Consider the following 15604-nt stretch of genomic DNA (forward strand, 5'->3'; position numbering starts at 1 on the left):
GCTCGCAGACAAATCTTTAATAAAAAATAATAATAACATTAAAAATATAAAACATTCTCATGTATTATAATCCATTTCCTACCGCTCATGTTCATGGTTGCGGGTGGCTGGAGCCAATCACAGCTCTCCTCTGGGACAACACCAAATTTTTATTGGATAATGCATAATGTACATGGGTCGTTGTATGGCTTTTATGGAATTACATTTTAAAATATGTGGCGTTCATGGCTCTCTCACCCAAAAGGGTTCCCGACCCCTGATCTAGAATACAGAAAAACAAGATAGGTTAGGAAGAAGAATTTGGGAAGAAATGATTGGGGCTCATTCTAAGACTGTGTCATTAGGATTGGTAATTTCAAAAGACCTTTTTAATTAAGAAAACATTCAAACACAAGAAAAATTGGTCTGACCAGGTGGTGGCACAGTGGATACAGCATCAAACAGGGATGCTGAGGACTTGGGCTCAAGATCCAAGGTCGCTGGCTTGAGCAAGGGGTCACTGGCTTGGCTGGAGCCCCCCATTCAAGGCACATATGTGAAGCATTCAGTAAACAACTAAAAAGGCCGCAACTATGAGTTGATGCCTCTGATCTCTCTTCCTTCTTGTCTGTCTCTGTCTCTGCTTCTATCTTGCAAATAAAATAAACAAAAAGCAAAAAAGTTGAAGAGGACCAAGAATACCCATACATGCCCACCAACAAGATTCAACAATTGTTACTATTTTACCATATTTTCTTTACTTGTATGTGTGTATATGTAGAAATTTTCTTAACTTTTTATTTTGATATAATTTCAGACTTAGAAAGGTTTTAAGAATAGAACAAATCTTTATATTCTTTATCCAGATTCTCCAAATGTTAACATTTCACCCTATATGCTGTTAACATTTTGCCGAAATTCGTAGATTCATTATCTTCCTTTGTCTCTTCCTTTTCCCTCCCTCTGTGCCTTTGAACCATTGAGAAGACAGCAGGTATCATAGCTCCTAAATACTTCAGTGTGAATTTTCTATTTCTCTTACATAACCATCATACAGATCTCAAAAGGAAATAACATTGATATACTATTACTATTATCAAATTCACAGACCTTACTCACATTTTGTCAGTTGCTTTAATAATGACCTTTATGCCCTGACCAGGCGGTGGCGCAGTGGATAGAGTGTCAGACTGGGATGAGGAGGACCCAGGCTCGAGACCTCGAGGTCACCAGCTTGAGCGTGGGCCCATCTGGTTTTTTTGTTTGTTTTTACTTATTTACAGGGACAGAGAGAGAGCCAGAGAGAGGGACAGATAAGGACAGACAGACAGGAACGGAGAGAGATGAGAAGCATCAACCATCAGCTTTTCATTGCGACACCTTAGTTGTTCATTGATTGCTTTCTCATATGTGCCTTGACCGCGGGCCTTCAGCAGGCCGAGGAACCCCTTGCTGGAGCCAGCAACCTTGGGTCCAAGCTGGTGAGCTTTGCTCAAGCCAGATGAGCCCACGCTCAAGCTGGCGACCTTGGGGTCTCGAACCTGGGTCCTTCTGCATCCCAGTCCGACGCTTTATCCACTGCACCACCGCCTAGTCAGGCGGCCCATCTGGTTTGAGCAAAGCTCACCAGCTTGGACCTGAAGTCGCTGGCTCGAGCAAGGAGTTATTCGGTCTGCTGTAGCCCCATAGTCAAGACACATATGAGAAAGCAATCAATGAACAACTAAGTTGTTGCAATGAAAAACTAATAACTGATGCTTCTCATCTCTCTCCGTTCCTGTCTGTCTGTCCCTATCTATCCCTCTCTCTGATTCTCTCTCTGTCTCTGTAAAAAAATAATAATAATGACCTTTATGACCAAAGAAAATTCTGAATTGTATGTTGCATTCTGTTGTCATGTCTCTTTAGTCTCCTTTAATCTGGAACAGTTTCTCAAGTCTTTCTTTGTATTTTGTGACATTGGCATTTTTGAAGAGAACCATTATTCTATAAAATGTCCCTTAGTTTGGCTATACCTTATGTTTCCTCATTATTAGCTGTGCATTTTTGGTTGGGATATAACAATAATAATACTGGACATCATATAAGGAGGTATCTGATTTTGAACTGTTTTTTATCACTGGTATGTAAATTTCCTGTTACTCCTTTTATCTATTTAATTTTAGCATCTATTGATTTTTTCCTGAATCAACTCTCACTTGTCAAATAGTGATTTTATAATTCTATCATTTCTTCTACATTTATTAGCTGGCTTTTACTATAAGAAAGAGTTTTCCCTCCTCCCCTCATGTGATCGATGAGTGTGAAAATATGTGTATATAACATTTGAGACTTTCTGTGATTGTATTGTAATATTTTATTCTCAGCTCTCTTTTGGTGGATTAAAATTGTTATGTCTGAGCTACTTGTAAACGAAAGTAATAGCCAAATGGCATGTACTCAAAGAATACGACCTACCTGATTTATTCAGGCATTGTTCAGTAGCAGAAAGTTTTCATACAGTGAAGGATGAGCAGCGTGACTAAACAGGAAAGAAGCCAGGGAGGGGAGCAGGCATATTTGAGATGTAATGGTGGACCTAATTTATTTTGATAAAACCATTTAGGTTGCATCATTTAATAATTCAGCAAGTATATTTGATGTGTATAGTGCTGGGAAAACAGTGATGCCACAGTAAGCACAGTGCAGCCTTCAGCCTACTTTTTATTTTGTATCCCACAATCGGGGAAATCATGCTAAACACTGTTTCTTGAAAAACCAACTTTGTTTCTGCTTTTCCATTTCCAGTTAAGTTAAAAGAGAAATTTTTCTGACTTGATATCAAGAATTTCAAAATTAATAAAGAATAGCATTATGCCTGTTTTACTAAATTTCAGACCTTACATAAGCTCTACAGCAGGGGTCCCCAAACTACGGCCCCACGGGCCACATGCGGCCCCCTGAGGCCATTTATCCGGCCCCCGCCGCACTTCTGGAAGGGGCACCTCTCATTGGTGGTCAGTGAGAGGAGCATAGTTCCCATTGAAATACTGGTCAGTTTGTTGATTTAAATTTACTTGTTCTTTATTTTAAATATTGTATTTGTTCCCGTTTTGTTTTTTTACTTTAAATTAAGATATGTGCAGTGTGCATAGGGATTTGTTCATAGTTTTTTTTATAGTCCGGCCCTCCAACGGTCTGAGGGACAGTGAACTGGCCCCCTGTGTAAAAAGTTTGGGGACCCCTGCTCTACAGAGTGAAATTTATCATTTTAGTATGGATTAATATGTATTTTTCTAATACCATGCTATGAATTACTAATATATTTATTTAACCTGTACTTGTGTTCTTTCTTCAGGGTAAAATGACTAAAATGCTTAATATAATTTGCTTCCAAGTTTTATTTAACTCAGTTGTTCTGTGTTTAACTATGCATGTCTAAACATGAAAGAGATTGCTAATCTTTGGGAGTAGCAATTATATTATGATACTAACTCTTGCTTTTAAAATAAACATATTTTTGTCAGATGACTTGCAAGGTGCACAGTCAGAAATTGAGGCAAAACAAGAAATTCATCATCTTCGCAAGGATTTGATTGAAGCCCAGGAGCTAGCTAGAGCAAGTAAACAAAAATGCTTTGAACTTCAAGGTGAGATCAAGGTTACTTTGATTCTTTAGGGGATGTGGAAGCAACATGATACAACTGAATGGCCCCAAACTTGGAGTCCAGAGGCATGGTATCTTGTTTCAGATCCACAACTTTATTAGATATGTGATCTTGGGACATAACCTCTCTGAACTTATGTTTCAAATAAGTAAAGTCAGGAGCATTCAGTTGCTCTACTTCCTTCACATTTTTGGTGTGACCATCAAGAAAGACCTCTAACAATGAAAGATCTTAATAATTAATTACATATTAAGTGCAGCACAAGGAAAAAACAATGTATATACATTTTGATTTTAGTTACTCTAATGTATACTACACAGTTTATAAGGTAAGGAAGATTTATATTCTGTGTGGCTTTTTAGTGTATTTATCAGTAAATGGGAGGAATCAGGCTAGGTTAAGATATAGAATCTTCTAACATCCCAACCATTTCTTTTCTAGTAGCTCACTTACCTATAGTGTCATAGGCCAATGGAGTCTGTGCTATTCCCCCTAGAGCTTACATTTCTGTATCATTTATTGTAACTAACTGGTTGTAGTCAATTAGTACCTTAAAAAGCCTTAACATGAGGAGATAGTTAATGGCCTCTGGAGTCTTCATGATCTCTAAGATGGCCTTCCTGACCTGGAAGAAGATTCTCAAGGAGAAGTTGCTACTTCCTTTCTTTTCTGTTTCTTGAAGAAACTTGAGTTGGTACTCATTTGACTTGAACCTTTTGGAGAGTCCAAGCTAATTAATTAATTGAAAAGTATTTAGCAAACAGCAGTTATTTATTTATTTATTTATTTATTTTCATTTTTCTGAAGCTGGAAACAGGGAGGCAGTCAGACAGACTCCCTCATGCGCCCGACCGGGATCCACCCAGCACGCCCACCAGGGGGCGATGCTCTGCCCCTCTGGGCGTCGCTCTGTTGCATCCAGAGCCATTCTAGCGCCTGAGGCAGAGGCCACAGAGCCATCCTCAGCGCCCGGGCCATCTTTGCTCCGATGGAGCCTTGGCTGTGGGAAGGGAAGAGAGAGACAGAGAGGAAGGAAAGGGGGAGGGGTGGAGAAGCAGAGGGGTGCTTCTCCTGTGTGCCCTGGCCAGGAATCGAACCCGGGACTCCTGCACGCCAGGCCGACGCTCTACTGCTGAGCCAACCGGCCAGGGCAACAGCAGTTATTTAGTCAGTACTTTCTAGGTACTTGGTAGTACACATGAGGATTTTAAGTTTGTTTTATAAATTTAAGCACAAAATGCTGATTAACAACTATCAAGAATGCTTCTCATGTGAAGAATAGCACGTATCTTGGTGATTCAAAGTCTAGAAAATGCCACTTACTCAATTGAATAGATTTATTATTTGCTACTGTTTTGTGCTCCTAAAATCTGTAAACTGTCTGCTGATACTGATGATACTTATTGCCTAACTTTTGTTGCCTTCATTAACCTTTAGAAGAGAATGTTTAAGAAATTTCCAGCTGCCCAACCTGAATACTTTCATTAACTCACAAAATTAGATATACTGTGTTTTACTTCTAGCTCTTTTGGAAGAAGAAAGAAAAGCCTATCGAAATCAAGTTGAGGAATCCACTAAACAAATACAGGTTCTTCAAGGTATGGAACACTCCCAGGTATTTGAGATTGTTTTTAGTGATTCAAGAGGCATAGAAAATAAGAGTGCAGAGAGTTCCCATTTTTCATGGCTTTTGTTCTTCTCTACAATTTGAGACTCTAACTGGGGGAGCTTTTTTAAAGATGATACAAGGGAAGATTCCCCTATACTCTAACAAGACACTGGAGTGGGAAGAGCTGGGGTGAAACTACGGATTTGGTAGGCTTGTCATTTTCTGAGTTATTGTAGTGAGTTACTACAGAGAGACCCTTGAGACCGGAAATGAGTTTGAGCTGCTCTGTGCATCAGCACTTTTAGCTTTTTGGTGGCATTATTAGTAATGTCCAAACACACTTGTCATTGCAACAAAAATCATACACCACATGAAATAGAATAATGGTTCCTGTACTGCCTTTAGTGGTAAAGGCTCCTCTTCACAACCCCCGTTTAGTGGGCTATCACGAGGTTGGTACAGAAATGACCAGAAAGACCACTGCCTATTAAGGGTTTCTTTGAACTGGAGCTCCTGCTACTGTGCAGCTATAATTGTGAGATACCCCAGGAGAGATCTTTCTTTCCTATGTTATTGTAAGATTCCTAAAACAAGATTAATTTGCCTTCATTGTCAAAGAGGAAACCAATGATATATATATATATATATATATATATATATATATATATATATATATATATATTTTTTTTTTTTTTTTTTTTTTTTTGTATTTTTCTAAAGCTGTAAACGGGAAGAGACAGTCAGACAGACTCCCGCATGCGCCCGACCAGGATCCACCCGGCACACCCACAAGGGGCTAGGCTCTGCCCACCAGGGGGCGATGCTTTGCCCCTCAGGGGCGTCGCTCTGCCACGACCAGAGCCACTCTAGCGCCTGGGGCAGAGGCCAAGGAGCCATCCCCAGCGCCCAGGCCATCTCTGCTCCAATGGAGCCTTGGCTGCAGGAGGGGAAGAGAGAGACAGAGAGGAAGGAGGGGGGGGGTGGAGAAGCAAATGGGCGCTTCTCCTATGTGCCCTGGCCGGGAATTGAACCCGGGTCCCCTGCACGCCAGGCCGACGCTCTACCGCTGAGCCAACCGGCCAGGGCCGGAAACCAATGATATTTAAAATTTTTAGCTTGAGGCCCTGGCCGGTTGGCTCAGCGGTAGAGCGTCAGCCTGGCATGCAGGAGTTCCGGGTCGATTCCCGGCCAAGGCACACAGGAGAAATGCCCATCTGCTTCTCCACCCCTCCCCCTCTCCTTCCTCTCTGTCTGTCTCTTCCCCTCCAGCATCCAAGGCTCCATTGGAGCAAAGTTGGCCCGGGCCCTGAGGATGGCTCTATGGCCTCTGCCTCAGGCGCTAGAATGGCTCTGGTTGCAACAGAGCAACGCCCCATGATGGGCAGAGCATCGCCCCCTGGTGGGCATGCCAGTGGATCCCGGTCGGGTGCATGCGGGAGTCTGTCTGACTGCCTCCCCGTTTCCAACTTCAGAAAAATACAAAAAAAATAAAATTTTTAGTTTGAGAAATAGGGTGAAAAGAAATTAAATAGACAAGTAATCTCACTTTAGAAGAAATGAAGGCTCATTGTATGAAGCCTGTGATGTTTGCCCTAAATTATCCCAGAGAAAAACCAGTCTTTGGGCTTGTTTTTCATTTTTTGCTTTTATTTTTTTGAGTGGGATATTTGAATTATTTACATTTTTAATTTTTTATGATCAAATTAGAATTTCTGGTGTAGGTTATATGTCTCAGTTGAAAACTCTTTAAATCCTTATTATAGTGTAATGCTATTATTCATTAGTTTATATAAGTCTTATTTGAATCTAAAGTACTATTTTGTATTGTATAAAGGCAGATTTCCCTGAAGGTCCTTTGACTTTTTGTCCTAAAGATGGCTTACCTAGGCATCAAAGAGTGCCCCCTAGTGCCAGCATGCAATTTCAGTACTTAGTCCACAAGTCTGTGGTCATTACCTCTGTCTCTTCAGATTTTGAACCTATTACCTCTCTGCTTCTTAAAATTTTTAAAGGCCTAATATTTTTCTTTAATGATTATTTATGGAGCAACCTCCTGCCTTCCTGGCCTTAAATCCTCTTAATTATTTTAATTATTCTTTCTATCTAAGGAATTTTTCTACCTATAACTTTCTTGTTTTATAGCTATCAAAACTAGTATTTTAGTCCTAAAGCTAGTTATTATTTTATACAGATTATTTCCTGTTCTACTGATAGGGCATAAGACCAGATCTTTTTAAAATGTACCTCTTTGATTAGGCAGTATTCATTAATTTTATTAATTCAATCAATAATTCTTGATTATTTACTCTGCTAGTATTGGGGATAGAACATGCATGAGATGTACAGTCTAGTTAAAAAGATAAATGACATGTAAATAAATATATAATGAGACATCCAATAAGGACAGAATAAATAGAGAATGATAGAGAGCTTTTTTTAGGTAAATCATCAGAGAAAGCTTCAAGGAATTGACATTTGAACAGAAAATTGAAACAAGAAAATCAAAGATTTTTCTGATGCTTCCATTTGACCAAGCAAGTCTATGTCTAGGAATTCACCATAAGAAAAAAAATTAGAATTGTGTTATAAGCAATATTGTTTATAGTTATAAAAACTTAATAGCGTACAATGTCTAAAATAAAGGATTTGTCAAAAAAAAGTTAGACGGTGTAATAATTTTTTGTTATTAAGAGATGTTTGTCACCAGCAGGATAGAGAACATTACATATATTATGCTCCCTCCCTTTTTGTTTTTATGTATATATAAATGCATGGAAAATACCTAGAAGAATAAGTACCAAGTACTATAGAATCAATTTTCTCTGTGTGGGGGAAATAAGGATTACTTTGGTTCCTTTGTGCTTCTGTATTTTGACATTTTGTGCATTAAACATAGGTTGCTTGTCCAGTTTACTCAAAAGCAACAAACAGCTATGACAGCCTGGGCCGTGTAGTGACTACAGTCCTGTATGGGCTGTTCTTTTATTCCTGATTGCTGTGGATTAAGAAAATGATAAATAAATATACTTTTTTAGCCCAACTGCAGAGGTTGCACATCAATATTGAGAATCTCCGGGAAGAGAAGGACAGTGAAATCACAAGCACTCGAGATGAATTGCTTAGTGCCCGAGATGAAATTTTGCTTCTTCATCAAGCAGCAGCAAAGGCTGCCTCTGAGCGGGACACTGACATTACTTCTTTACAACAAGAGCTTAAGAAGGTGCGAGGTGATCTTGAGCGGTGGCGGAAAGCAGCGTCTGAATATGAGAAAGAAATCACGAGCCTACAAAACAATTTTCAACTTCGATGTCAACAGTGTGAAGACCAGCAGAGAGAGGAAACAACAAGGCTACAAGGTGAATAAGTGTATTTTACATATTAACTCTTGACAATGATAACCTTATAACCTGTAAACATTAACCATTCAGGCTATTTTTCTCTGATAGCAACTGGTTGTACAAAGCAGAGTCTTGTAGTGGGGCTATAAACATTCTTCAGGTCTACAAGTTCTATAATAAAATAAATTTTTTAATAATTTTATATTTTATTTAAATACTATTAAAAACTATTTGTCTTATAAAAGTAAAGTAGGAAAAAGAATTACCAAAGTTCAAGGTGATGGGACTTTTCTGCAGTTATAGATGCAGAGTAACAGGAATCTAAGAATAACCATATAAAATCTATGTTTTTCAGGGGAAAGAAAGATGTTCTTTGAAATTCTTCCCTTTATTCTCTGAATTATTATGGAAGTTATGTTACTATATTAATGAATATGTTTTGTGATTCTTTTAGGTGAATTAGAGAAGTTGAGAAAGGCATGGAATGTATTGGAAACTGAATGCCATTCTCTAAAAAAGGAAAATGTTTTGCTCTCATCAGAACTTCAGCGACAAGAAAAAGAACTGCACAAGTATGCAAGAACTTTTTTAGCTTCAAAATATTTACCTTAAACTTTAATCCAAATTTAATTTAATTTTGATACTTAAATATACTTTTAAAACAAACTGTTCAGCCAGACTCATTTCGGCTATTTAGCAGGGTCACTGTGCTAAATGAATACTTCATTTTTTTTTGTATCACCACCATCATCATACAACTTCCTTTCCTTTTGTTATACTCATGGAATACAGATTCATTAAATGCTGCCTCCCGAAAAAAAATTTCATTGAAAGATACAGATTCAGCTTCTGAATTTCAAATGGTTATATTACATATAAGTTATACATATAAATGTATAAGATCAAGAATTCCCCAGTCTGACCAAGCGGTGGCACAATGGATAGAGCATCAGACTGGGATGCGGAGGACCAGGTTCGAGACCCAGAGGTCGCCAGCTTGAGCACGGGCTCATCTGGTGTGAGCAAAGCTCACCAGCTTAGACCCAAGGTCGCTGGCTTGAGCAAGGGGTTACTCGGTCTGCTGACGGCCCACAGTCAAGGCACATATGAGAAAGCAATCAATGAACAACTAAGGTGTCACAACGAAAAACTAATAATTGATGCTTTTCATCTCTCTTTGTTCCTGTCTGTCCATCCCTGTCTATCCCTCTCTCTGATTCTCGCTCTGTCTCTGTAAAAAAAAAAAAAAGAAGCTCTAAATCAGTTGAATCTAACATCTAGTACTTTACATGCAAACCAATGAATACAATAGATTTATTTCAGCAAATTTAGTGGAGTCCTCCTTTCCCACAAAAATTTTGTTGCAGAGTTCAAAATTTATTTTTTCCTTAAAAATGTGATATTCTATTCCTGACCAGTGGTGGCTCAGTGGATAGAGCGTTGACCTGGGACACTGGTGTCCCAGGTTCGAAACGCTGAGATCACCAGCTTGAGCACAGACTCATCTGGCTTGAGTGCAGGGTCACTGGCTTAAGCCCAAGGTCACTGGCTCAACTGAAGGCATCCCCAGTCAAGGCATGTATGAGAAGCAACCCATAAAACAATTAAAAGATGCTTCTCATCTCTCTCCCTTCCTGTCTCCATCTCACTTAAAATGATATTCTATATTTTTATTTAAACAGTGTTTGTATTCTTATTCAGGAGCTGGGAGTATTGCCTGATTATTATTGAAGCCATTTTGTGTGTGTGTGTGTGACAGAGACAGAGAGGGACAGACAAGAAGGGAGAGAAAAGAGAGGCATCAATTCTTCATTGTGGCACCTTAGTTTTTCATTAATCGCTTTCTCATCTGTGTCTTGACTGGAGGGGCTACAGCAGCGCAAGTGACCCCTTGCTCAAGCCAGCGACCTTGGACTCAAGCCAGTGACCGACCTTAGGCTTCAGGCCGGCGACCCATAGGCTCAAGCCAGTGACCCCACACTCAAACTGGATGAGCCTGCTCTCAAGCCCGATGAGCCTGTGCTCAGGCCGTCAACCTCAGGGTTTCAAACCTGAGTCCTCTGCGTCCCAGTCCGATGCTCTGTCCACTGTGCCACCACCTGATCAGGATTATTATTGAAGCTACTCTTCTTTTTTTTTTTTTTTAATCTCAAGGCATTGCCTTTTTTTTTTAAAGAATTTATTTATTGATTTTACAGAGAGAAGGGGGGTGACAAGTAGTTGCTTCATTCTAGCTGTTCACTGCTTCCTTGTTGTACGTGCCTTGACCAGGCAAGCCCAGGGTTTCAAACCGGCCACCTCAGCATTCCAGGTCGGTGCTTTACTCACTGCACCACCACGGGCCAGGCTGAAGCCACTCTTAATTAATCTATCTCCTTCTCCCCAGTACACCAAAAATGGGAGTCATTACTCTCTTGCTAACTTTATGGTTACACCCCTCAAGAGCATTAAGGTTGGCAAAAACTCAGTGATCAAGGTCAGCTCCCATAAAAACAAGCTTTAGAAAAAAACAAGAAAGAACCAGATCTGTCAGAAAATAGTAAGCCTCATTATCTGCTTATAAAAACAAAAACAGCTGTAATATTGATTGAACATTTTTAAAGATCAAGAACTACCGGTAGTTGAAGGAACAAGATGTGCTGATTGAGTGTCCTGACAGTACCACAGGTTCTCATATCGGCGTCTGTACAGTACTGTTTCCTCTTTCAGAGTCGAATCTTTACGTAGTCTTTTCACACATTTATACATATTTTTGAATGTTTAGAGACATGTTTGTTTATAACATGTAAAAGTTTGTAAAAGAAATTCCAAAATATATCTAGAACAAAATAAAGACCCAAAACAATACATTTAGGCAAATTGTTTTGGTATAAAATATGTGTAAACTGATGTAGACACTCAAGTTCTTCATATTTGGAGTATATTAGGACCTTAGTGAATCCATTAATTTGGAAACAAGAAGAAATACTGATGTTTGATTACCAGTATTGATTATCTTAAGTTATTCTTACTTTGCAATTATTGATATTTTAAATATTCAGACTTGATCTCTCATTTTGAGATGTAATTAATTGGATTCTGACAGACTGTTAATTCCTTCTTTTTCATTTTTTTACTTTTAAGTTTTGTTTAAGTATTGAATAAGCTAACAAACTCCTTTTGAGTTAGGAGCTTATGGTTTAAAAATATTAGGTGCTGGAGTGTGGAATATATATATTATTAAATCATTGGTTAAGTTGTCTGCCTGAACTCACATAAACTATTTAAAGAAATTAATTCTGTTTGTTAAAGTTTTCTGGTTTAGTAGTTCTCTAAATTTATTTGGTAAGCTTCCTCAGCATATGTGTATTTAGAAGCTAGTCTTTCTTCACAGGTTCTTTTCTGCCATTTAGTTCCTAGCTATATTGGCCTGACATTAGACCCTGCTCCCTAAGAATCTGTCTAGCGTACAATCAAAATGTGATTTATACTCCATAGTACCTCAGTTACAGTATTGAATCTGAGTCTTATGATTAATCCTCAGAGGCATAAAGCAGTCATTTTGAAAACCCTACCCTCCTTTAACTATTTCAGTTGTATATAGAGCCTTTTTTTTTTTTTTTTTTTTTGTATTTTTCTGAAGTGAGAAGCAAGGAGGCAGAGAGACAGACTCCTGCATGTGCCCAACCGGAGTCCACCTGGCAAGCCCACCAGGGGGCGATGCTTTGCCCATCTAGGTCATTGCTTTGTTGCAACCAGAGCCATTCCAGCACCTGATGTGGAGGCTACACAGCCATCCTCAGCACCCGAGCCAACTTTGCTCCAGTGGAGCCTTGGCTGCGGGAGGGGAAGAGAGAGAGAGAAAAAGGAAGAAAGGAGAGGGGGAAAGGTAGAGAAGCAGATGGGCACTTCTCCTGTGTGCCCTGGCTGGGAATCGAACCTGGGACTTCCACACACTGGGCCAACACTCTGTCACTGAGCCAACCGGCCAGGGCAGGAGCCAAATTTTTTAATACAAGTACATTATATGGGTGTTTTGTTCTTTGCTGTCTATGATGTAGAAGGAATTGAATAAAGAATTTCTATTTATGCCTGTCAAGCTGTTTTCCTGGTATGTAAATTGGTGTTTTTTTTATAATCAAGTTATAAAAATAATAGAATTTAAGCCAAAAAACAGCCTCAGAAATTGGGTTCAGTCTTCATGTTGGACCATGGAGGGCACTGAGGCTCTCCCTGTGTTATTTGTATCTGTATATCATGGTTCCTGGCGCAGATAGAAGAGCTCAGGAAATGCTTACTCAGAGAAGGATATTATACCAGTTAAATGACTTGCTTAACATCCCACAACTAAATAGTGGCAGAATTGAGGTCTTGATTGCAGCCTCCTACTTCTCTGTCCCGTGCTTTTCCCCAACTTGTGTATCTTCTCATTTGATTAGGTTGCTTTACTTAAGTTGGCAGTGGCTTCTAAACTTTGAGTTTCTGTCCACCATCCTATTTGTCAAGTTTAAACTTATAAGAAAATAGTTGAAATACATGCTATTCTTTCCTATAGAAGCCCTACATTGAATCTTTTATGATAGTTAATATAATGTGATATAACAAAATATAGTCACCTCCTACTTCTGTTTTTTAAATATCAGCCTTTGTGTATATTTGATTATCTGAAAATAGGACACAGCTTTAAACTTACTTGCATTTTTTAGTGTTTTAACGCCTTTTGCTTATTGAAAATTGTACTCTTTTTTTACATTTTTTTCCTTTGAAATCTACTTCATCCTTCCTAGTGAATTGTATAAGGAGTTGGACTTCCTGCTATGTCTAGTTTCTATATGAATAACTCTGTCAATATTTATTTTACAGTTCTCAGAAGCAAAGTTTAGAACTTACCAGTGATCTCAGCATCCTTCAGATGACTAGGAAAGAGCTTGAGAATCAAATGGGATCCTTGAAAGAACAGCATCTTCGGGATTCAGCTAATTTAAAAACTCTTCTCATTAAGGCTGAAAACCAAGCAAAGGATGTACAGAAAGAGGTAAAGCGAAAAGACATTTTGAGCCCAATTATGGTTGGACTGAAAGCCAAAAGCAAACCAGATATTCATGCTAGCTAGAAATGAAGTTATATTACCTATTACAAAGTTGATACTCGAAACATCTATATTTGGTGAATTCTAGCTGTGTATCATGGTCCACATATAGACAATTCATCTGTAGAGTTTGGCCTCAAAAATATAAATATACAGAATTACCTTAAAATTTTTTTCAGCCCTGGCTGGAGAGCTCAGTCATTTGAAGCATCACCCCGGAGCACGGAGGTTGCCAGTTCAGTCCCCAGTCAGGGCACATACAGGAGCAGCTCAATCAACATTCCTGTCTTCCTCTCCCTGCCTCTCTCAAAAAAATTAAATAAATAAGAAATAACAAACAGTTCTATACCAGTTAGTTGACATGTATGATAAGCCCTTTGTACCAGATCACTCAATTCATTCTTTCTCTCTCAAAGACAGTATTTTATTTAACTTATAATACTTTAGAAAGCAAAGTGAGGCCAAACCGTAATGCTGTTTACACCCCTCAAATGAAACTGACCTGGAAAGTTATTTAAAATTCACCTCACAGCCAGCCAGCCAAACATATATGCTTTGACCTACTTCCTTCCCACTGCCCCATCCTATTTTCTTCCTCTTCACAATTATGCATGCTTCCTTTTCATGTCATTTTGCTTAAAACTGTGACTTAGTGGCTTTTAAAAAAAATCATGTTAAAAACGGTGAGGGTTGACTTTAAAGCAGAAACCCCACCCAGCCTCTTCCTGAACAAAGCCTTGAAGTTGACAGTGGGTCAGTAAGAGCTGTTTTCAGTCCTGTTGGCCTTGGACTACTCCCTGTATTGACTTCTGACCAGCTCTGGGGATAGAGAAGGCTGATGCATCTTGATCTACTACTGGGGCCCACCCTAGTTGTAGACTCTCTTAAACAAAGGATTTGTTATAAATAGAAGAAAGTTGAAGACAATTCTTTGTCTTTAGTAACACATTTTCCCAAAATTGTTTTTAGAAGATCTGTTTAATCAAAGCAGCTTTTCTTTGTACTTTACTTTCCTTGTAGTATCTCTTGAATTTGGAAGTGATTGTTGTTCTGTCTTCATGTTTGTTGCTACAGAAAAAAAACAAAACTGTAACATTATATGTAACCATATTGATTTTGTAATATATTCGTTTTATCCTCTTGCTAAGGATATGTGTTTGGGGAGAAATATTATTTTATTTGGTTGGAACACAAATTTTGTGCCAAAGTAAATATCGTACTATTTAATACTGTAAGCACTTTGTGTTCTTCCAGTCCATGTGCCATAATTCTTTCAAAGTCTGGGAAGAATGCTGTGGTTGGAGGATGATTTTATTGTATGTTACTATGAATTCATTACCCTTTTGTTGCATTATGCCTGCTTTTGGTCACTGAGCCATCAGTGCAAAATGCTTTATCTGTTTCCACAAATGGCAGTGGCATGTTGTCACAGAATCTAAACCGTTGATAGCCTCTGGATTGCATTAAATGCAGCATATATAAAAATATATCTGATCTTGTCAATATGTTTCTTTTCTATTTTCTTGTTCAATGTTTTCTATTGTGAAATGCTGTGTAGTCATCACACTCTTTTGTAATGTAAAATTGCTTCTCTTTCCGTTTGTCCTGATATCAACTACTGGATACTAGTCTGTAACTAAAATGTTCTTTAATGAGGTTATTACATCTGTGTAACCAATTGCAAATGAATTACTACCTTTTATCAATGCACATATATTCCCTTTCAGTGTTTCCCCTTTGTTCTCCTTTCTCTCATAGAATCATACTAATGTGCATATATAATCATTATGTATATCTTCAGCACTGTGAAAGGCTAAAATAGTACCAGCTCTTAAGCAAGGTTATTTACAAAGCAAACCGAAGGTGTTGGTAATACTGTGTGGTATTTTTCTTTTAACCAGAACTAGCTCATTTCTCACCTCTGAGTTAGAAAGCAAGATGGAGCATAACTGACATCCAAGCG

The 15604-nt window shown here is 38.6% G+C and overlaps 1 protein-coding gene across 42 annotated transcripts in view; it reads left to right on the top strand.

The window, feature by feature from the left end:
• Positions 1-15604, top strand: part of SLMAP (sarcolemma associated protein) — a 187399-nt gene that overhangs the window by 164184 nt on the left and 7611 nt on the right. For 26 of the 42 annotated variants that reach the window (XM_066245758.1, XM_066245754.1, XM_066245776.1 and 23 more), the window contains 5 exons: positions 3486-3608; positions 5150-5224; positions 8271-8591; positions 9028-9145; positions 13416-13587. In XM_066245758.1, coding sequence (XP_066101855.1) covers positions 3486-3608; positions 5150-5224; positions 8271-8591; positions 9028-9145; positions 13416-13587 — 809 coding nt within the window. The remainder of the gene's footprint in view (positions 1-3485; positions 3609-5149; positions 5225-8270; positions 8592-9027; positions 9146-13415; positions 13588-15604) is intronic. The other 16 variants (XM_066245774.1, XM_066245771.1, XM_066245789.1 and 13 more) reach the window with 1 other exon arrangement.

Source organism: Saccopteryx bilineata, chromosome 10 (assembly GCF_036850765.1).
Source record: "Saccopteryx bilineata isolate mSacBil1 chromosome 10, mSacBil1_pri_phased_curated, whole genome shotgun sequence".
In the NCBI taxonomy this organism is placed as follows: Eukaryota; Metazoa; Chordata; class Mammalia; order Chiroptera; family Emballonuridae; genus Saccopteryx; species Saccopteryx bilineata.